The 21,328-nt window shown below is 42.2% G+C and overlaps 1 protein-coding gene across 5 annotated transcripts in view; it reads left to right on the forward strand.

Annotated features, from left to right (window-relative positions):
• ccdc96 (coiled-coil domain containing 96) overlaps positions 1–21,321 on the forward strand; it is a 25,071-nt gene extending 3,750 nt beyond the window's left edge. For 4 of the 5 annotated variants that reach the window (XM_043679416.1, XM_043679414.1, XM_043679415.1 and 1 more), the window contains 10 exons: positions 708–830; positions 1,231–1,368; positions 2,332–2,363; positions 5,063–5,249; positions 6,072–6,160; positions 6,867–7,020; positions 8,581–8,774; positions 10,741–10,953; positions 18,592–18,729; positions 20,865–21,321. In XM_043679416.1, the coding sequence (XP_043535351.1) occupies positions 800–830; positions 1,231–1,368; positions 2,332–2,363; positions 5,063–5,249; positions 6,072–6,160; positions 6,867–7,020; positions 8,581–8,774; positions 10,741–10,953; positions 18,592–18,729; positions 20,865–21,119 (1,431 nt within the window). In that variant the 5' untranslated portion in view covers positions 708–799 and the 3' untranslated portion in view covers positions 21,120–21,321. Of the gene's footprint in view, positions 1–314; positions 495–707; positions 831–1,230; positions 1,369–2,331; positions 2,364–5,062; positions 5,250–6,071; positions 6,161–6,866; positions 7,021–8,580; positions 8,775–10,740; positions 10,954–18,591; positions 18,730–20,864 lie in introns of those variants that run through there. The other variant, XM_043679418.1, reaches the window with a different exon arrangement.
• Positions 21,322–21,328: the final 7 nt, after the last annotated feature.

Below are 21,328 nucleotides of genomic sequence, written 5' to 3' on the forward strand. Positions count from 1 at the left end.
GTCTCTCTGAGTGTGTGATGTGTGTGCGGTGGTGACTGTGTGTGTGGGGGGGGGGGAGTGTCTCTGTGTGTTTGTCTCTCTGTGTGTGTCTGGGGGGTGTCTGTGTGTGTGTGTGTCTGGGGTGGGGTTGGGAGGAGGGAATAGGTGTCACTCCCAGTTCGGAATCCCAGTCAGCGCAGTGCTGCCCTGCAAAGGTGTGTGCGCGGGGGTTTGACCATACCATACCGTTCTCGACCACGTAACACAGCTCCGATTGTTACGGGAATCCTGGTAGCGACGGATTCGGTGGAGCCCCTGCTCGTCCCATTGCTGTTGGGTCATTTACACTGAACAGGCAGAGGGGAGCTTGGCTTATTGTATTTCATCAGACAGCATCCAAAGCTCGATCAAGAGACGTCTAACCTTCCTGGCCGGTGCCTGCTCCTCTTAGTAACCAGCTGCACAAACATCAGGGCTAAGGGGCTGCCTGCCGTTCTCGGTCAATGAACCTGCAGGTATCCACACATTCCAACAACACAAACACTTCGGAAAGTAATTCACTGGCTGTGAAATGTTGTGGAATTGTGAGAGGTGTGCTAGACCTGGTGTGATAGTGTTCTGTGTGGTGTGCGGTTTTTGAAAAGGCATCTCCTGTGAATAACCCCCTGAAAGGGTTGCTTCATACCTCAGTCAGAAAGGATGCAAACTGCAATATTTCTTTCTCCTAGTCCCAGCCGCCCTTATTGAAGAGGAAGATGAGGAGGGGGCTGCAGGAGACCCACCAGACCACACACCGACCACAGGCCCCAGTCTGAGCCAAATGGGAATTGAAACAGCAACACACGAACCAGGTGAAAAGGGCACAGGGGCTTGCATGTGAATATTAGCTGTGTATGTTAACAGTGGCAAAGACTCCACTGAAAGCACCACTCCTCCCTCAAGCTCAAATCTGTTGTCACTCACTCATTTCAGAAACTTACTAGCATCTTTTTGAGTAAGTTTTGTTACTTTGTGTGCATCGACCAGCCTGAGAGTTTGAGGCTTGAGTGGAGTGAGTGCCAGGCAGAATGGGGCTGCCTGATTATAGACAGGGAGGTAGGCCTCACTAGCAGTCATGGAGCAATCCTTACTTCCATTGGATGTTCCAGTCAGTAATGGTGCCCTCGACCAGGGATAGCCCCGCTCCCTCATCATGGCGACTCTGTTCTGCTGAAAAGCACGTAATTGTTTCATTTCTCTACGCCATTGCAGGGATCAATCCTGGCACTCCTGCAGGAGAGGAGAAACTTTCTGAAGCTGTGCAAGAGAAGGAAACGGTCAGTGATGTGAAAGAAATAAACTTTCCTCCTCCCAGCGATGGAGCAAGCCCAGACATTCAGGAACAGAAAGGTGATGACATACCTGAAGAAATATTAAAGAGAAAAAGGGAACCAAGTAGCAATATAGATATGTTTGTCTGAATAAAGACAGAGAGCATTCAGAACCCCATCAGAGCATGGCAATGGCTGAGTGGTTGCTTTCTGCTGGTGACTTTTCCCTCCAAGTTTAGCTGTCAAACCAGCTAATGAAGGAGAATGTATTGACAGAATTCCCCTTTTCCACTTTGGATGCTGTTGATGTTCTCCTGTAAATCAGAGCGATTCCTGAGTTATAATAATGACTAAAGTGAAGGAATCTACTCGAAGATGTGCACAGGATAGGCGGAACAAAAAGGGCAGAAAGAGTAGAAATAATAGATACAGCATCTTGCATTCTCTACTGAAGGGACAATCGGTTGTTTAAATTCAGAATAATGACCTGTTTGATTTTTTAAAAAGTTAATGAACAAAAAAAAATCTTACATTAGTGAAATGTCATAATTATAATAACTTTATAAAAAAAACCTATATTAAATCTTTAACTAAGTCTGCAATTCCAGGACCAGCTGCAAGGTCCATGCTGTCCGTTCTCTGGAATATTTTGAAGCCACCAGGCTGAAGGTGAAGGCCAAAGGCATGATCCCGGCCACCAGCAAGATTGAAAAAGACAACATAAACAGACCTAGAGAGCTATGATTAAAATATTAGCAAGGCTTGAATCTTCTAAACATGTATATTATGGGGGAAGGAGAGGCTAAGTGAGCTGAGGAACTCCGTAGTATTGAGATGCGTGGAGAGATGTTAGACTGGGATGTAGAATGGTGGGTCTTGATTTCAATGTTGGAGACATCACAGAGAGGAGACAGAGAGCATGGTGTCAGGAGAGTAAGGGGCAAAATTGGTTGGACAAATTCTCCACAATATGATTTAATTATCTTTCAACTTGATTAATGTAAAAATAAAAATATTAATTGTGAGTCTTTTAATTCTGAAGGATTAACAACTGCTGAGCTGGAAATGACTGCTGTGAGTATTTGCTCTTGCTTTTACAACATATTCAAACAGTGATAAGAAAACATATCATCTATAAACAAATTCTTATGCACATGTTTATAATTACCTTGCCCATGATGATCTACCAGTCTATAATAATATTCGAGTGCCATTGTCTGCAACTCCTATCTCTTCAGTCAGTTGCCACCAGTTCGATCTCCCTAACCTCTGCAAGTTATGCCCTGCTGTTTCTGTATTTTTTGTCTGATATTCACTCCTGTATGAAATAAAATTCTCTCCAATTAAAAATTAAGAAGAACAAAGCTATTGCCTTTAGTATCTGCCACAAATTGTGTTCCCCTTTTCTGGCCACTGTCTTTGTCTGAACCAGAACAACCTCAGGGACCCATTTGTCCCTGACTGAACTGCTAAGCTGACAAGCCAATTCTCGACATGAAGAACTGCCTAATTCCACCTCCATAATACCACCCGTCTCAGTCGATCTCCTGCTGAGATCCTTACCATTTCTTCTGCTAAAAGTAAAAATTTTAAAAAGTTGGAAATTCAGGAAATACTGAGCAGATCCATGGAGAGATGTTTCAGGTCATTGAATTTTCATCAGAACTGTTTTCGCACAATTTTCGTGATGAGATTCCCAACCTGTTTAGCCTTTGCTCATAAGACAATCCCTCCATATCAGGGATCATCCTGATGAACTTTCTCTGAACTGTCTCCAATGAAATAATATCATCCCTTAAGTAAGGGCATCAAACCTGCTTGCACGACTTCAGATGTTGTCTCAACCAGCATCTTGCTCAGTTGCAGTAAGACTTCCCTAGTCTTTCTTGAAGTAAGGGCCAACTGTGTGGAGTTTGCACCTTCTCCCCATGCCTGCATGGGTTTCCTGCAGGTGCTCCATTTCCTCCCACAGTTGAAAGATATGCAGGATAGGTGGATTGGCATGGGAGGTGCAGGGTTGCACGTATAGGATAGAAGGAAGGAGTGGATCTGGTTGGGATGCTCTTCGGAGGGTTGGTGTGGACTCGATGGGTTGCTTCCACACTGTTGTGATTCTATGATTCCACTAACCCTCCTGATTACCTGCTGCACCTGTGTGTTCATTTTCTTCGTTTTGTGCACAGTACCCTCAAGTCCCTTTGTGTTGCAGCTTTCTACAGTTTCTCTCCATTTAAGTAATACCTTGTTCTTTTGTTCTCCCCCCCAAAATGAGCAAGTTCATATTTTCCCACCTTTTATCTATTTGACAACTTTTTGCCCACTTACTCAACCTATCAAAATGTCTTTGTTAACTGTATCCCTCTTGCAACCTGACCTTCTACCTATTTTTGAGTATTCTGCAAATTAGCTCAGTACAATCAGTTCGTTCTTCCAAGCCATGAATATATATTGCAGACTGTTGTGGATCCAGCACTGATCCCTGTGGAACCCTACTGGTCACAGGTCACCAACCTGAAAAAAGAACCTCTTAGCCCCACTTGCTGTTTTCTGCCCACGAGCCTATTCGCTATTAATGCGGATATGATTCCTCCAACACTTGGGCTCTTATGACTTAACCTTTTGTGAGGTACCTTGTCGAATGCCTTCTAGAATTCCAAATGCAACACATCTACTGTTCCCCTCTACCCAGTCTAGTCAGGACTTTGTCAGATGCGACACATGCTGGCAGTACATAATTAGGTTATGATTTTCCAAATGTTCTACAATTACTTCTTTAATAATTGGTTCCAGTACTATTCCAACAATCCTGTTTACCCAACACCCCTGATCACTGGCCCGACAAGGCTTCCATATTTTAACTTCTCATCCTTGTGTTCACATCCCTCCACGACATTACCCTCTGTACCTCTCTAATCTCCCCCAAGTCTATAACTTCTGAAATTGCTAACAATGCCTCACTTCATTTGTGAGGCAATTAGTGGACATGTATTCACACTTCTTGGTCTTAAGTTCTGCAATTGCCCCTCTAAGCTTCCCTGTCTCCCACTTCCTCATATCTTTTAAAATGCATTGTAAAGTTTATTGCTTTGCCTAATCATTGAGACTCACTACATCGTTGATTGACACCACATCAACAAGCATCTACTGCCTCCACCAACAATATTTCTTTCTTAGTTCAGTTGCCTGAGATTCCAGAATTTAAATTGGTCTTTAAGAGATCCTGCTCCAAAATTCTATTTGTCTGAAATCTGCAAACTGGTTGCTTTGAACATAGTTGCATCGTTAAAGCTATTATTGGTTTTAGTTACCAATGCATAGGCAGTGGCCATTGGTTTGCTAATAACTAACTTTACTATTGAAAGTCTGCCTGACAGACACAACACTGCCACTGGTGGGAATGCATCCCTTCAGTTTAATAACTGTGCATGGCTGTAGAAATTAACCCCAAGGTTAAACACCCAAAAAATGCTGTATGAACAAAATAGGCAATAGTTCAATAATATGTAAACTCCAAAAATCAGTATTCAAATGTGGTTGCTATGTATGTGCCAAGTATGAACACTATGCTAACATTACTAAAATAAAATGTCAATTTTTATATAAAATGCCCTAAGATGGTCATTGGTCATTATTATACTGGATTGGAGGAAGCCTGATATTCACTCCAATTCACACGCTGCAAAAGCATCTTTCAAATTCAGATTTCAACCCTGCTACCATTTCAATCAGTCTGATACACATTGTTTCACTCAACCTTTTCTATCATTAACTAGCCTGAAGAAACAAAAGAAATGGAGAAGACCACATCACCTTTGCCCACTAGTATGACTTTTTCAGAAGGGGAAAAGGAAGAACCACTGACTATAATCGGTGAAGATTTAGCACGTGATGATGATCCTGCAAAAGAGGAATTTTCAAATGGTCCACCAATCTTAGAACTTGGAACACCAGAGAGACAAGGTATGATTACATGGCAGAGGATGGTACTCTGAAAATTACATCAGTGCAAAGGTATGTCATACATTTGGATCAGATGGTAAGGTTATCATGAAAACCAGAACCACAATGATTGAATGGCATTAAGTTAAGGAAGGAAGGTACAGCTTGCAATGAATCGTGAAGGATAGAGGATAATGTCTTGCACCTGGATGAAAATATCAACTTGTATTTAGAAGCACTATGGATATTGGGAAGAAATCAAGAGCAAGCCATGATTAATTTATTGGGAGCTATAACTTAGGAAAAAATTGCTGCCACAGTGATTTATTAAAAATGGATATTCTACCCATTAGCAGGTTTGAATGTAGGACCAGCAATAGGAGAATGATTTCAGGCACTTGGGTTTTTAATAATCCCATAGTGGATTTTCCTAGTTCTTTGTCTGGTGTAGCGTAGTACACAAGAATGTCAGGCAGTAAGAAGCTCAAACACGTATGGGAGCTTATCTGAGATTTCATCCATCTAAATTAATAAGCACACATTGGTTGGGTTCCCTTACTGGCATAGATTGCTCCCTGATGAGGTGTTGTGTACAAACAAATGAAGCTGAATACAGGATCAGGAGAATTCATCATCCCATTTTGCTGAGCTTTGTAAGTTTGTCACTCATCTCCTCCACACTTGTTGAAGCTCTCCAGAAAAGAGTCTGACTTTATTTTACAAATCAGAACAAATGTTTCTACTGCTATTGCAAGGAACACACATTAGAATTCAAAAGAATTCTGATCAGATGCCATGACAGAAAATATATAATTTTAAAGGGTGTCTTTCATCTTCTGTTAGCGACACCCATCAATGAAGAAAAGATTGACGATGAGGTTGAAGATGAACAAGCAACTTTTGAACGAATGGAGATGGAATACAAATATCAAGTAAGTCCTTTTGTTTTTTGATTTGTTTTTCTCTTCTATTTACATTATTTCCCAGTCTTTTACTCTCTCAGTAGTTTGTTAGGTTCCCTATTTCACTCTCTCTTTATTTTAAACAACCTCTACTGTAGGGTAGTTGTGTGCGTACAAGTTAACTGGAGCATTGTGAGTCACCATGGGTTTAAGTCCCAGTTCCTTCTTGAAGTAATGTTAGAGAATCAGCTGGCATACATTTCCAAATGCTCACTATTCTCTTTGCCTAGGAAAATGAAAATGCCTAAAGTTCAGTCTATTCTTATTCTTACCTTGGTTATCTATAAATAGTGATGGAAATGTGTTGCTGGAGAAGCGCAGCAGGTCAGGCAGCATCTAGGGAACAGGAGAAGGGGAAATGAGGAAACTGGTGAAATCTGAGTTCATCCCTTGTGGTTGGAGGGTTCCTAGGCGGATGATGAGGCGTTCTTCCTCCAACCGTTGTTTCGCTGTGGTCTGACGATGGAGGGGTCCAAAGACCTGCATATCCTTGGTGGAGTGGGAGGGGGAATTGAAATGTTGAGCTACAGGGTGGTTGGGTTGGTTGGTCCGGGTGTCCCAGAGGTGTTCTCTGAAACGCGGTGTCCCAGAGGTGTTCTCTGGTTGTTATGAAACAGATTCAACTGTACAAAATGCAAAGCTGATTAAAATCCTTGTTCCTCCCATTGTTGCTCAGGCATTATTTGTGGAACGGCAGACATTGAGGAACCATAATAACCAAATACAGAATAAGTTAGCAGATTACTACCGAAAGAAGATGACAGAGGAATCAAAGGCCGAGTTAAAGAAAGCCCATTCAGACTATGAGCAACGATATGTGAAGTTCATGGGTAAGGGAGATTGAGGTGTGAAGAGCATATCTGACATCATGTCAATTCTAGAAACGAATATAAATCCAATATTTGCAGAGAAGACTAAATTAATAGAGTATTTGTTCCCAAACAATAGATAACCTAGAGTGCTGTCATTAAAGCTAGTCAGTGAGATTGAACTGTGCATGCACAGTTGCTTTGGTGAACTATCTATATGGTGAAGTGTAGCTTGTAGTTTAAAAATTGCATAGTTTTGATACACTTTTAAACATTAATTTGCTTTTAAACAGAAGCAAACCCCAAGTTGTCTTTACTGCAATTTCTCTGAAAATGTCATGGATTTTAATGTTAAAGATTTCATGTAAAATATGGTCAGACTGATTTCAGCAGAATGTGCAAGTAGCTGTCTCCCAGAATAGCCTGATGTCGTAAAATTAAGGGCAAGGTGCAGAAATTGGGCATGTGCAGGACAAATAGGGCAGCCTCTTAATTGAGTTGGGAAATAAGAGTAAAGTACAGAATGCCCATAAAACACGATTGGTACAAAATTCTAAACATGGTCCACACTTCAAAAGATACTTTCAAGGGCTCGCCCCAAATGTATTTCATTGCTTTAGCCCTGGTGACCTTAATTACACTTACCTATGATCCACAAGGTGTTTGTGCTTTAAAATTAGGGATCACCCTTTCAGGTTTCAGAATCCTGGTCCGCATGGATGAGTTGGACCAAAGGGCCTGTTTTCATGCTGTATACCTCTATGATAGATGAGAAGAAGTTTTTCTCTGAGGATTGTATGACTTTGGAACCCTTTGCTTTAGATGGCAATGGAGATGGGTTTTTGAATATTTTTAAAGTAGATGTGGGTAGATTCTTGTTAGACTAAGGAATCAGGGCTTATTGGGTTAAATGGGAATATGGACTTTGAAACACAGATGTGCAGGCATAACCTTATTGACCGACAGAGCAGGTGTGAGGGTTCTGATAGCATGTATTGAGTATATGGTACTCCACATTGTGCCAAAATGAAACTATCTTGCGATGCTTCAGAATGCCAAAAGTAACCAGCTGAACATGAACAGGAAGTTGGTCACATACACAGCCTTAACCTAAAAATCCAAGAACCAACTGATGTGCTAGGTAAGGGCATGTCTATGGGTGTTATTTATATGGACCTTTTGAAGGCATTCAATAAGACATTCACATCAGAGAGTTATACTCAAGTTAAACAGTCCTAACAATGACTGCACTTCCTTTCAATTATCCCATCCCACCTAAGTCCACATCTTATTTAAACCTTTCAGTAAGCAGCTGTTTCTTAACAAAGGTCATGTTCAGTCAAGACCATGTTCAGCTGGTTACTTTTGGCATTCTGAAGCATCGCAGGGTAGTTTCATTTTGGCACCAAAAACCAAAGGGTGCAATAATAACTGGGCTGCAGGAACAGGTAGACCCGGTGGTGTAAGTTTATAGATCTGTGGAGATGGCATAACAAGTTATGATGGCTGTTAAATAGCACCAAGGAGTTAGTGAAGAGCCTGAATGAATGATACTAATTGAAGTTTGCTTGTTGGGCACAGATTCTCTGGCTAAATTGCAGGCCATGTATAGAGAGGAGGTTGAATCCTACCAGGAACAGATCGCTGATCTCTCTGCTCAATGTGAGGAGAAGCAGCAGCTGACAGAATATGCATGGAGAATGTTTACGTCTAGGAAGAGATCTGTGGCAAAGACCATAATAAACAAACGGCCGGGGAGACATGCAGCATTACTGGTAGGTCAACTTTTTTTTCTAGTGAGTAAAACAAAGAACTGTGGATGCTGAAGATCTGAAACAAAATCAGAACATGCTGGAGAAACTCAGCAGGACTCAAAACGTTGCGCTGCTTTCTCTCTCCACAGATGCTGCCAAACCAGATGAATTGCTGGTTTGCTGGAAAAACTCAGCTGGTTTGGCAGCATCTGTGGAGAGAGAAAGCAGAGTCAATGTTTCAAGTCCTGCTGACTTTCTGCAGAAATTTATATGAGTAGTTTGCAGGAGTGATATTGCTTTTTAAATAGAAATTGGACAAATTCTCAGCTGCTTGCAAATATCATCTTATGCACCTATCCTTTCCTCTTCCCACCATTCCCAACTAGACAACTTCTTAAGGACCAGCTAAGATGGCTTCTTACATAAAAGCTCCATGTAATAAAATCAATGTTTCAATTCCAGTGTGTCTTTTCAAATTCAGAAAGTCAGATGAAGGGACAAGGTGTGTGATAAAGGACATCACCGAGGTTGAAGAGAGAAACCAAGATACATTAAAAGTGGTATTAATTTGGCTGATGGCTGAGGTTTTAAACATTCCATGGATGAAGGGAGAACCTAAAGATGATATGAGGCTCCACTGGTAGTCACAAGTCGGACTAGGCCTCACCTGGGCCTTCATTGTGTGGCAGTCTTTGTACCTGCATTAACTTAAATGATTATTTAAGTAGAAAAATGCATAGAATTATGGGGAAAAGGCAGTAGATTGGCACCAATCCAGAGAACTGGTGCAGACACAGTGGGCTGATGACATTCTGTGAATTAGACAAGAAAAACTGGCAAATGCCTTATGGGAGTGCGCTGCTCAGATATGCACCCAAACCTGAACCTCACTCAAATTCCCTAGCAGTATGCTGTAATTTGAATCATATATTCACCTTCTCATTGGGATTAGTCTTTTGCTTACCATCCAAGCTGCCCAGTCTGGCAGTTAAGACTGAATGAATGAGCACATGTGTCTGTACTGACTCTGTGAATTTGTGAAAAGCTATAAAAGCTGCTGCCTCATTTGTTTTTTCTGATCACTCCCTTCTGATCATGTACAAATGAGTGTGCCCAATTAGATGGTATACTCCATTCTTACCAAATCAAATTTGAATGCAGTGACAAGTCGGAGAGTGTAGTTGGAACTTAGTAGGAATAAGACTATAGCAGTGCAGAGAAGTTGGAAAAAGACAGGAACTATTGAGATAAAGATAGAATGGAGACAAGACATGAGAGAACAAGGCTTTCTTTGAATGTTATCATTGTTACTGAAGATGGTCCTGGTTATGGGTCAATATATTATTTAATGCCACCATTTAAGCTGTCTTCAAGGGGAGCAGAATCCAAACTCTAAAATAGGAACCTGCATTCCCTTACCTGATGCCCACATGGATGTGAGTTTCTGTGAGGGGCAGTAGGTCATGGAATCTCCCTTACTTGGTCTTCCACTGAATAAACCTATTAGAGAATTGACTGTTCTTGTTGAGGGACAAATTCAACTCCACTATTTTCATTTGGGAAAACTCCAAGGGTATTCACTGGTAATTTTACAATCTCGAGGGAGTTGCAGAATAATGGGAAGCTATTTCAATTAGCTTCCCATTTGTTCACTTGCAACCTTCAACCAAGAAAGTAGAATAATGAGACCTAGACTCTTTGACATGGTCTCAAGCTGATCCTGGAACTAGAAGCTGCAAAATTTCAAAATTTAGTCATTAATCTTCAAAATTGATTGGGATCTCTTTGCCAGGATACTTTTTCTTTTGTTAATATTATGCTTATCAGCTGAGAATGAGGCAGTCTCTATTGTAGACTCCGCTGTCAGTATCAAACACTCTAAGCTCAAACAATACATGACTGAGAGCAAAGCTTCAATTCTCCCCCCACACCAATATTCATTCATTGTAAACTCATAAAAAGTAACTAACACCATTTGTGTCTGTAGGAATTGGAACGCATTCAGAATATTGAGGAGCAGAAAGAGAAGGAGATGAGGCAAATTCGATTCCTAACTATCAAGATGAAGAATAAACTGAAGTATTATGAGTATCAGCTGAAGGCGAAGGAGGAGCTGGCAGGTGGATTAAACCTGATTGACTACGAGCAGCTAAAAATCGAGAACCAGTCTTATGGGGAGAAAATTGAGGAGCGCAATGAGGTAAGGAGGAAGAGAGCTGTCAATGTCCTCCTCAAGCTGGATGGACTGTTTAAATTGCTGTTGTGAAACACTTGGATCAATACTCTCCTTACTTAATCAACAACTATTTCTTGCCCTCGGCCATCTGAACATTAAAGAGAGTTTCCTAATTGAAATGTCAGCCGATCTCAGCCTGACCTTTGGATTGTGGAGGGGAAGCAAAATCTGCCTGAATTTCACTGTCCACTGATGGGATTTGTTGATGTCAGGTGGGGGTCAAAATTTGAAGTACATCCAGATGAACAGAAGGACATGCCAGACAACAAGGGTTAACAAATTTAGGTGAAAGTGAGGATTGCAGATGCTGGAGATTAGACTCGAGAGTGTGGTGCTGGAAATTTAGGGACAGAGGAAACAGACCATAAAAGAGCATTTAATGTTTTCAAGGAATGTAAATATACAGATTGATACAAACAGGCTGTTCAGATGGGCTGAATGGTGGCAAATAGAATTTAATCCTGAGGTGATGCATTTGGAAGGACTACAAGGCAAGAGAGTACACATTGAATGATAGGACCGTGGGAAGTCTAAAGAAGTTTAGGTTCTTTGGTGTGCATGTCCATAGATCCCTGAAGACAGAGGACAGGTATATAAAGTGGTTAATAGGCCTTATGGGATTCATGCCTTTATTGATCAAGGCATAGAATAGAAAAGTGGTTAGTGGAGGTGGGGGGGCAGGAGAGGTGGTTATGGCAGAGTTGTGTAAGACATTAGGCCACAGCTGGAACACAATATACTGTTCTGGATTCCACACTATAGGAAGAATGTGATTGCACTAGAGAGGGTGCAGAAGAAATTCACCAGAATGTTGTCTGGAATGGAGCATTTCAGAGATGAAGAGAGTCTACACATGCTGAGATTGTTTTCCTCACAGCACAGAAAGCAGAGGGGAAATATGTTGGAGGTGAACAAACTTCTAAGGAGCATAGTTGGGTAGATAGGGAGAACCGTTTCCCCAGGGTAGAGAGTTTAATTCCCAAAGGGCACAGTTCTAAGGCATGGATCAAGAGGTTTAGAGGGAATTTGAAGAAAGTTTTTCACCTAGAGGGAACTGGAACTCATTATCTGAAAGGCTGGTAGAGGCCAGAGTTCTCATAACACTGAAGACACATTTAGATGAGCGTATGAAACACCATTGCAGACAAAGTTATGGGCCAAGTGCTGGAAAATGGGATTAGAATAGATAGATGTTTAATGACCAGAATGGACATCATGGACCGAAGGACTCTTTTTTCATGCTGTAAAAATCAACTCTGACTCTAAGTGTTGGATTAATAGTGAAACTCTTCTCGCTTTTAGCTCCTTTCTCTTTCTCTGTTCTTAAAAGTTCTAATGCTAGTGTTATGAAGATGTGGGTGTACTGTACCTTTAAGAGAGTAAAAGCCAGCAGTGACAGCACCAAGTGATCTCAACAAGACACAATGCAACATGTGCTCCAGCTACTGAAGTAGCTGGTTGCCTGGAAATGACAAAACAGATTTGAATTCGACCAATCAGTTTAAATTATTCCCTGAAAAATACCAAATTCCAATCAAGTTTGAATTGAGTATATTGACAATCTGAAAAGCTAATGACACAATCCGATGCTTTGGGGTATAAGACTGGGGAGAACTGAACAGGTGAAGGGGTGGGTGGAGAGGTACAGTGGCTCAATGGTCAGCACTGCTGCCTCACAGCACCAGAGACCTGGGTTCAATTCCCGCCTCAGGCAACTATCTGTGTGGAGTTTGCACATTCTCCCCGTGTCTGCGTGGGTTTCCTCCGGGAGCTCCGGTTTCCTCCCACAGTCCAAAGATGTGCAGATCAGGTGAATTGGCCATGCTAAATTGCCCATAGTGTCAGCTGCATTAGGCAGGGGTAAGTGTAGGGGAGTGGGTCTGGGTGGGTTGCTCTTCGGAGGGTCAGTGTGGACTTATTGGGCCAAAGGGCCTGTTCCACACTGCGGGGAATCTAACCTAATCTAAAGAACTGCCACCAGACCAACAGCTGTAGACCTCTCTCTGAGAGGTACCTGTCTAGAGAAGGAATTTGCCCAGAGAAAAACCTCAACACTGACCTGGAGAGCCAATCCACTGACGAAGATAAAGAGAAGATTTGACCGCTAGCTGGTTTTAAATATTGAATTTTCCCCTTAATCTTAATTGAGAGTTTTATCGGACCAGTACTATAGAAGGGAAAGTAAAGATAGGTTAGATAAAAGATGTGTAAATAGCTGTCAGTTAATTGTTCTCTGATTTACTTTAAGGAAGAAAGTTGCAAATTCTCACTTTAAATTGTTCTCGGCCTATCAAATTTTCACAGGTTACTGCACGGGATAAATCCTTTCTGTGTTGCAGGTTTAAATTAAGCAGGAGGGTTTATCCTGTGTTGTAACACTAGGGAAATCAGGTGAGGTTTTTCTCTCTCTCTTTAGTTTCTCAGTAAGGGAGGTTAGCAGGGATGGCAGCGCAGGCAGTGCGATGTTCCTCCTGTGGGATGTTTGAGGTGAGGGACATGACTAGTGTCCCAGCAGAGTACACCTGCCAGAAGTGCACCCAACTCCAGCTCCTTGAAGACTATGTTAGGGAATTGGAGCTTGAGCTGGATGAAGTCAGCATCATTCAGGAGGCAGAGACAGTTATAGATAAAAGCTACAGGGAGGTAGTTACTCCTAGAAATGAAAATACTTATGTAACTGTTAGAAAGGCTAAGAAGCAGTTAGTGCAGGGATCCCCGTGGCCATTCCCCTGTGAAACAACATACCGTTTTGGATACTGTTGGGTGGGGAGTGGTACTTACCAGAGGTAAGCCATGGGGTAAGCCATGGGGTAAGCCATGGGGTACAGGTCTCTGGCACAGAGTATGTCCCTATTGCTCAGAAAGGAAGTGGGGAGAGTAGTGGAGATTAGTCATTGGGGACTCTATAGTTAGGAGGACAGATAAGAGGTTCTGTGGGAACGAGAGAGACTCACGGTTGGTGTGTTTGCTTCCAGGTGCCAGGGTTTGTGATGTCTCTGATTGTGTTTTCAGGATTCTTACAGGGTAGGCGGAGCAACCCAAGTCATGGTCTACATGGGCACCAACGACATAGGTAGGAAAGGGGATGGGAATGTAGGACAGAAATTCAGGGAGCTAGGGTGGAAGCTGAGAGCTAGAACAAACAGAGTTGTTATCTCTGGTTTGTTGCCCATGCCATGTACTAGCGAGGCAAGGAACAGGGAGAGAGAAGAGTTGAACACATTGCTACAGGGATGGTGCAGGAGGGAGGGGTTCAGATACCTGGATAATCACCTGAACCTGAGGGGCACCAGTATCCTTGGTGGGAGGTTTGCTAGTGCTCTTCGGGAGGGTTTAGATTAATTTAGCAGGGGGATAGGAACCTGAATTGTAGCTGCAGTGTACAGGAGGTTGAGAGTAGTGAGATCATGAATAAAGTTTCAAGGTCGCAGGAGTATACCGGCAGACAGGAAGGCAGTTTGAAGTGTGTCTGCTTCAACGCCAGGAGCATCCAGAATAAGGTGGGTGAACTTGCAGCATGGGTTGGTGCTTGGGACTTCAATGTTGTAGCATTTCGGAGACATGGATAGAGCAGGGACAGGAATGGTTGTTGCAGGTTCCAGGGTTTAATATTTTCAGTAAGAACAGGGAAGGTGTGGCATTGTTAGTCAAGGACAGTATTACAGTGGCAGAAAGGATGTTTGACGAGGACTTGTCCACTGAAGTAGTATGGGCTGAGGTTAGAAACAGGAAAGGAGAGGTCTTCCTGCTGGGAGTTTTCTTTTGGCCTCTGAAAAGTTCCATCGATGTAGAGGAAAGGATTGCAAAGATGCTTCTGGATAGGAGTGAAAGTAACAGGGTAGTTGTTATGGCGGACTTTAACTGTCCAAATATTGACTGGAAATGCTATAGTTTGAATACTTTAGATGGGTCAGTTCCCTGACACAGTATGTGGACAGGCCAACAAGAGGTGAAGCCACATTGGATTTGGTACTGGGGAATGAACCAGGCCAGGTGTTAGATTTGGAGGTAGGTGCGCACTTTGGTAATAGTGACCACAATTTGGTTATGTTTACTTCAGTGATAGAAAGGGTAAGGTATATACTGCAGGGCAAGAGTTATAGCTGGGGGAAAGACAATTATGATGTGATTAAGCAAGTTTTAGGAATGCATAGGATGGGGAAGGAAACTGCAGGGGGATGGACACAATTGAAATGTGGAGCTTGTTCAAGGAACAGCTACTGTGTGTCCTTGATAAGTATGTACCTCTCAGGCCGGGAGGAAATGGTCAAGTGAGGTAACCATGGTTTACTAAAGAAGTTGAATCTCTTGTCAAGAGGAAGAGGGAGACTTATGTAAAGATGAGACATGTAGGCTCAGTTAGGGCGCTTGAGAGTTACAGGTTAGTCAGGAAGGAGCTAAATAGACAGCTAAGAACCAGGAGGGAACATGAGAAGTCACTAGCAGGTAGGATCAAGGCAAACTCTAAAGCTTTCAACAGGTATGTCAGGAATAAAAGAATGACCCAGGTAAGATTAGCGCCTGTCAAGGACAATAATGCGTCAAGGAAGTTGTGCGTGGAGTCCGAGGAGATAGGAGAGGTGCTTAATGAATATTTTTCATCAGTATTCACATTGGAGAAAGACAATGTTGTCAAGGACAGTACTGAGATACAGGCTAGTAGACGAGATGGGATTGGGGTTCACAAGGAGGAGGTGTTAACAATTCTGGAAAGTGTGAAGTAGCTAAATCCCTGGGCAGGATGAGATTTATCCGAGGATTCTCTGGGAAACCAGGGAGGAGATTGCAGAGCCTTTGGCTTTGATCTTTATGTCATCATTGTTGACAGGAATAGTGTCAGAAGAATGGAGGAAAGTAAATGTTGTTGCCTTGTTTAAGAAGGGGAGTAGAGATAGCCCTGGTAATAATAGACCAGTGAGCCTTACTTTGGTTGTGGGTAAAGTGTTAGAAAGGATTATAATCATTTAGAAAGGAATAATTTGATTAGGGATAGTCAGCATGGTTTGTAAAGGTCATGCCTCACCAACTTTTATTGAGTTCTTTGAGAAGGTGACCAAACAGGCGGATAAGGGTAAAGCAGTTGATGTGGTGTATATGGATTTCAATCAAGCATTAGATAAGGTTCCCCATGGTAGGCTATTGTGCAAAATATGGAGGCATGGGATTGAGGGTGACTTAGCAGTTTGGATCAGAAATTGGCTAGCTGAAAGAAGACAGAGGGTGGTTGTTGATGGGACATGTTGATCCTGGAGTTCAGTTGCTGGTGGTACATAGAACGTAGAACAGTACAGCACAGAACAGGTCTTTTGGCCCACGATGTTGTGCGAGATTTAATCCTAATGTAAAATATAGTAACAACCTACGCACCCCTCAACTCGCTGCTATCCATGTGCATGTTCAGCAGTCGTTTGAATGTCCCCAGTGACTCTGCTTCCATCTCCACCGCTGGTAACGCATTCCATGCATTAACAACTCTCTGTGTAAAGAACCTACCTCTGACGTCTCCTTTATACCTTCTTCCTAATATCTTCAAACTATGACTTCTCATACCAGTCAATCCTGCCCTGGGGAAAAGTCTCTGGCTATTGACTCTATCTATTCCTCTCATTATTTTGTACACCTCGATCAGGTCTCCTCTCTTCCTCCTTCTCTCCAGAGAGAAAAGTCCGAGCTTATTCAACCTTTCTTCATAAGGCAAGCCCTCCAGTCCAGGCAGCATCCTGGTAAACCTTCTTTACACCCTCTCCAAAGCCTCTGTATCTTTCCTATAGTAGGGCGACCTGAACTGGACACCGTATTCCAAGTGTGGCCTCACCAGGGACTTGTAGAGCTGTACCACAAGAATCTGTTTTGGGGCCATTGCTCTGTCATTTTTATAAATGACCTGGATGCGGTCGTAGAAGGATGGGTTAGTAAATTTGTGAATGACACTAAGGTCGGTAGAGATGTGGACAATGCGGAAGGATGTTGCAGGTTACAGAGGGACATAGATAAGCTGCAGAGCTAGGCTGAGAGGTGGCAAATGGAATTAAATGTGGAAAAATATGAGGTGATTCACTTTGGAAGGAGTAACAGGAATACAGAGTACTGGGTTAATGGTAAGATTCTTGGTAGTGTGGATGAGCAGAGAGATCTCGGTGTCCATGTGCATAGATATCTGAAAGTTGCCACCCAGGTTGATAGGGTTGTTAAGAAGATGTGCAATGTGTTAGATTTTATTGGGAGAGGGTTTGAGTTTTGGAGCCATGAGGTCATGTTGCAGATGGACAAAACTCTGGTGCAGCCGCACTTAAAGTATTGCTTACAGTTCTGGTCACCACATTATAGGAAGGATGTGGAAGCTTTGGAAAGGATGCAGAGGAGATTTACCAGGATGTCGCCTGGTATGGAGGGAAGGTCTTATGAGGAAAGGCTGAGGGACTCGAGGCTGTTTTCATTGGAGAGAAGAAGGTTGAGACGTGACTTAGTAGAGACATACAAGATGATCAGAGGATTAGATAGGATGGACAGTGAGAGCCTTTTTCCTTAGATGGTGATGGCTAGCATGAGGAGGTATAGCTTTAAATTGAGGAGTGATTGGTATAGGACAGATGTCAGAGGTAGGTTCTTTACTCAGAGAGTAGTAAGGTGGTGGAATGCCCAGCCTGCAACAGTAGTGGACTCGCCAACATTAAGGGCATTTAAATGGTCATTGATTAAACATATGGATGATAATGGAATAGTATAGGTTAAATGAGCTTTAGAATGGTTTCACAGGCCAGCGCAACATTGAGGGTTGAAGAGCCTGTACTGCCCTGTAATGTTCTATGTTCTAATGCTGAGGCTTATTTCCAGAACAGCTGTGTTTGAGCCTGGAAAACATGAAGGGAAAATAAAAGGTGTGTTTTTTCTCAGCACTATGTGTTTTTGGTAACAGATACCAGACTTGCTGTATGTAAAATAAAGTTTCAGCAGTACTGTCTCAATAAAGACGGTTTCTATAATTAAACTAAGGTCCTGCATTTCTTCCAGGAGTGAAACCTAATATGTCAGGAGGACAGGAAATCAGGTCGGATTGGTCTGCACTGGCCTGTCAACAAACAGTGAACCTGAGGGCCTGGCATGTAGGAAACCTGTATCCATTGTGTACGTGACCTGATTTGGACACCCTGACTTTATATACCACAAATAAACCAAGTTAGAACAATCTTTAGATTGTACTTAACTTCAACTGCTGCCTATCATCCTGGAACAGTGCAATACCATCTATGTGTAAAGATTAAATGGAAAACAACAGACACACCTTGATGCAAGGATTCCATCGTGGCCAGCACAGGACAATATAACTGGTGTCAGTGGAGCAGATGAGGCCAAGATTGTTGTTACTGGTGCTATTCTTGAATTGCTACTGGTAGAAGTATGTTCTGTCACTAACTCTAACTCATTGTCAGCCAGTACCTTCTCCAAAGTAAGAGGAAAGGGGAAGGATGGAAAATTAGATGACGTATGGAACATTTAGGTGTAAGCTGGAGTTCAAATTCTGAAGTGTTGAATTCAGACACAACTGTTTCATATGTTACTTCACTTTTAAATGGACTTTCAGAACAATGTGTTCATTTACAGGAAGTCACAAAGATGCGGAAGAAGATTGCAGTTACCGTTGGGATTATGACCCATATCAAGGAGAAGCTGGAGTATGTGGAAGCTGAGAATGTTGAGAAGAAAAACCAGCTCATGGACCTGGAGGCTGTCGTTGCCCAGGTAGCACGATGGGGCTGGGCGGGGACCACAGCTGAGGTGTTAAGGGTGGATATTTCAGGGTGGGGGCTGTGGGCAAGTGTCGCACTGTGGCGTGGGGGCATTGGGGAGCAATGAAAAGCAGGTACTGGGATGAGGGAATCAATGCCAAGGAGTGGGCTGGCCAAGAGTCTTCATTGGTCTACTCCTGCTCTTGAGTCCTAGGTTCCAGTATGGAATGAGCAGTATAGAATGGAGTGATAGAACACAGCAAAAACATGAGGTTGTCATGCAGTACGTATGGGGATTGTTTTTGTTATAAACTGGGGGTGAGGTGGACAATGGATCATGCACCACTGAGCACTGAATACTGTGTGTAGACAGAACCTTATACCTGAGCTCTTTGATACAAGGATATGCCATTAACATATATACCTCATGTCAAAGCAAGAACAGAACTGAAACAATTGCCCAGAGCAGAATGGGAGAGAACATTCAGCATCCAAAATGTATACCCAGTGTGCAACATTAGCAGAGACCCACATGGAAAGATTGAGAATTGCAGCTTTACTTTTTGACGTGTCTGAATAGTTTGCTCAAGAGGAAGAGTGCTAGAAATAAAAACAGAAAATACTGAAAAAACTCAGCAAGTCTGACAGCATCTGAGGAAAGAGGGAAATAGAGTAACATTTCAAATTGATGAGTTTTCACCAGAAAATTTGATGAAGAGCAATTGACCTGACACATTTACTCAAGTTTCTGTTCAAGAATGCTGCCTGACCTGCTGAATTTCTCCAGCACTTTCAGTGTTTATTTTAGAGTTTCAGCATCTACAGTATTTTGCACATGTTTTAGAGGGAGGGTGCTTGTGCTATGAATGGATCACTTCCCATTACTTCCCAGTGTCAGCATCAAGCACTCCCTGGATAGCTACAACTGGTGAGACGGAGAGTGGAATTCCATCATTCTGCTCCAACAATATTCCTCCTTCTCAACTTCAGGAGAGGCTGACATGTTACTTCACTTAGTATGTCACCAACCATTGTTGTGGTTTCTCCGAATCAGCTGGAGTTGTTAGCAATATTAACAGGAAAACATTATTAGATTGTCAAAAATAAACCCTGTTAGAAATTTCTCAGAGAATGTGGCACTCATGCCCACAGAATGGCTTGATGTGAACAGCAAATGTATATTTAAGTTGTATAAACATGAGGGATAAACACACAATGGACAAAGCAATGGAAGGAGATGCTGATAGATGATGTGAATACATGGAAGGAACCTCATGTGATCACAGAGTGATTGGGCTAAATGCCCTTTCTGTTTGTAAACTTTGTCTAATTATCTGTGCCACTGAATGCGAGTGGAGCTTATATTCTTACCCCTATTTGTTAGTCTATTTGTCTATAAAAAAAAAATCACAAAATCTTTTCGATGGACTTCAGTGAAATTTAATACACAGATCAGGAAACATGGCCCAAGGAAGAACTGATTACTTTTTGCAAAGATGCACACCTGGATTCACTTAAAAATAAATTGAATTTGAAGATTGCAAATTGAGACTTTTTAAAAGAAAATTAAAGATGTCTTAGTGAAACTTGTTACAGTTGTCAAAATATGAACAGAGTTTTAAGAGCACATAGTTGTATTTAGATTGACCTGAAACCTCCCCAGTAAGATAGATGCACTTATTAAAATGATTTCTTGTTTCAGATTTGAGAGCATCGACCAGGGAAGGGCTCAAGCTACAGCTGCCCAGTTGTCACTTGGAAATATGATTGTTTTTCAGGAAGTTTTAATAATCCTTTTATCTTCTCTATGTTAATATCTGTGGTAGAATCAAAGCCTATGCTAAGTGATACTGAAATCAGCCCAGTCATATTTCAGTTTTAATGAGAAGGAAAGGGTCTGCATTTCTACAGCATCTTCCATGAGTACTGGATACTCAAGAGCACTTTGCAGCCAGTACAGTACTTTTGAAAGATAATTGTTTGAAACATTGGAAACACTGCTTCATTATGAACAGGTTTGAGCAAAGATCAGACCTAGTCATTTTGGATAGCAACTGTATTTTTTTTCCAACATTATCCATTGATGTTTGATTTTGTGGTGTGGCTTTGCCTGCTATGACTCTGTAACTCTATTTGTGTTTGTTGTAGAAACGGGAAATTCTGACCAAAACCAAACAAGCACGGGACAGAGTCCGTGCAGCCAATTTCAAACTGAAGGAGAAGTGTGGCCTCCTGTGTAACAAAGTGCTCCTTCGTGACTATGAGGATAATGTAGACACCAGCGACAGACTGCGGCAAAAGCTGGAGGTGCTGAAACGGCAGCACGCTGATCTGACACTCGACTCCTACGGTATCAAGAAGAAAATTGAATGGGTGAAGATGGGACAGTTACAGACTCAGTAACAGCCCCTAGAGGGGAGCTTTTCCGTTTTATTCTGTTATGATAAATATTAAATCAACTGGCATCTACACATGGGTGTTTCCTTTTGTTGAAGTAAGAAACAGAGACAATGGGGCAGCTTCTAATGATGTTCATGATTTGGAGATGCCAGTATTGGACTGGGCTGTACAAAGTTAACATCACACAACACCAGGTTATGGTCCAACAAGTT

Source organism: Chiloscyllium plagiosum, chromosome 39 (assembly GCF_004010195.1).
Source record: "Chiloscyllium plagiosum isolate BGI_BamShark_2017 chromosome 39, ASM401019v2, whole genome shotgun sequence".
In the NCBI taxonomy this organism is placed as follows: Eukaryota; Metazoa; Chordata; class Chondrichthyes; order Orectolobiformes; family Hemiscylliidae; genus Chiloscyllium; species Chiloscyllium plagiosum.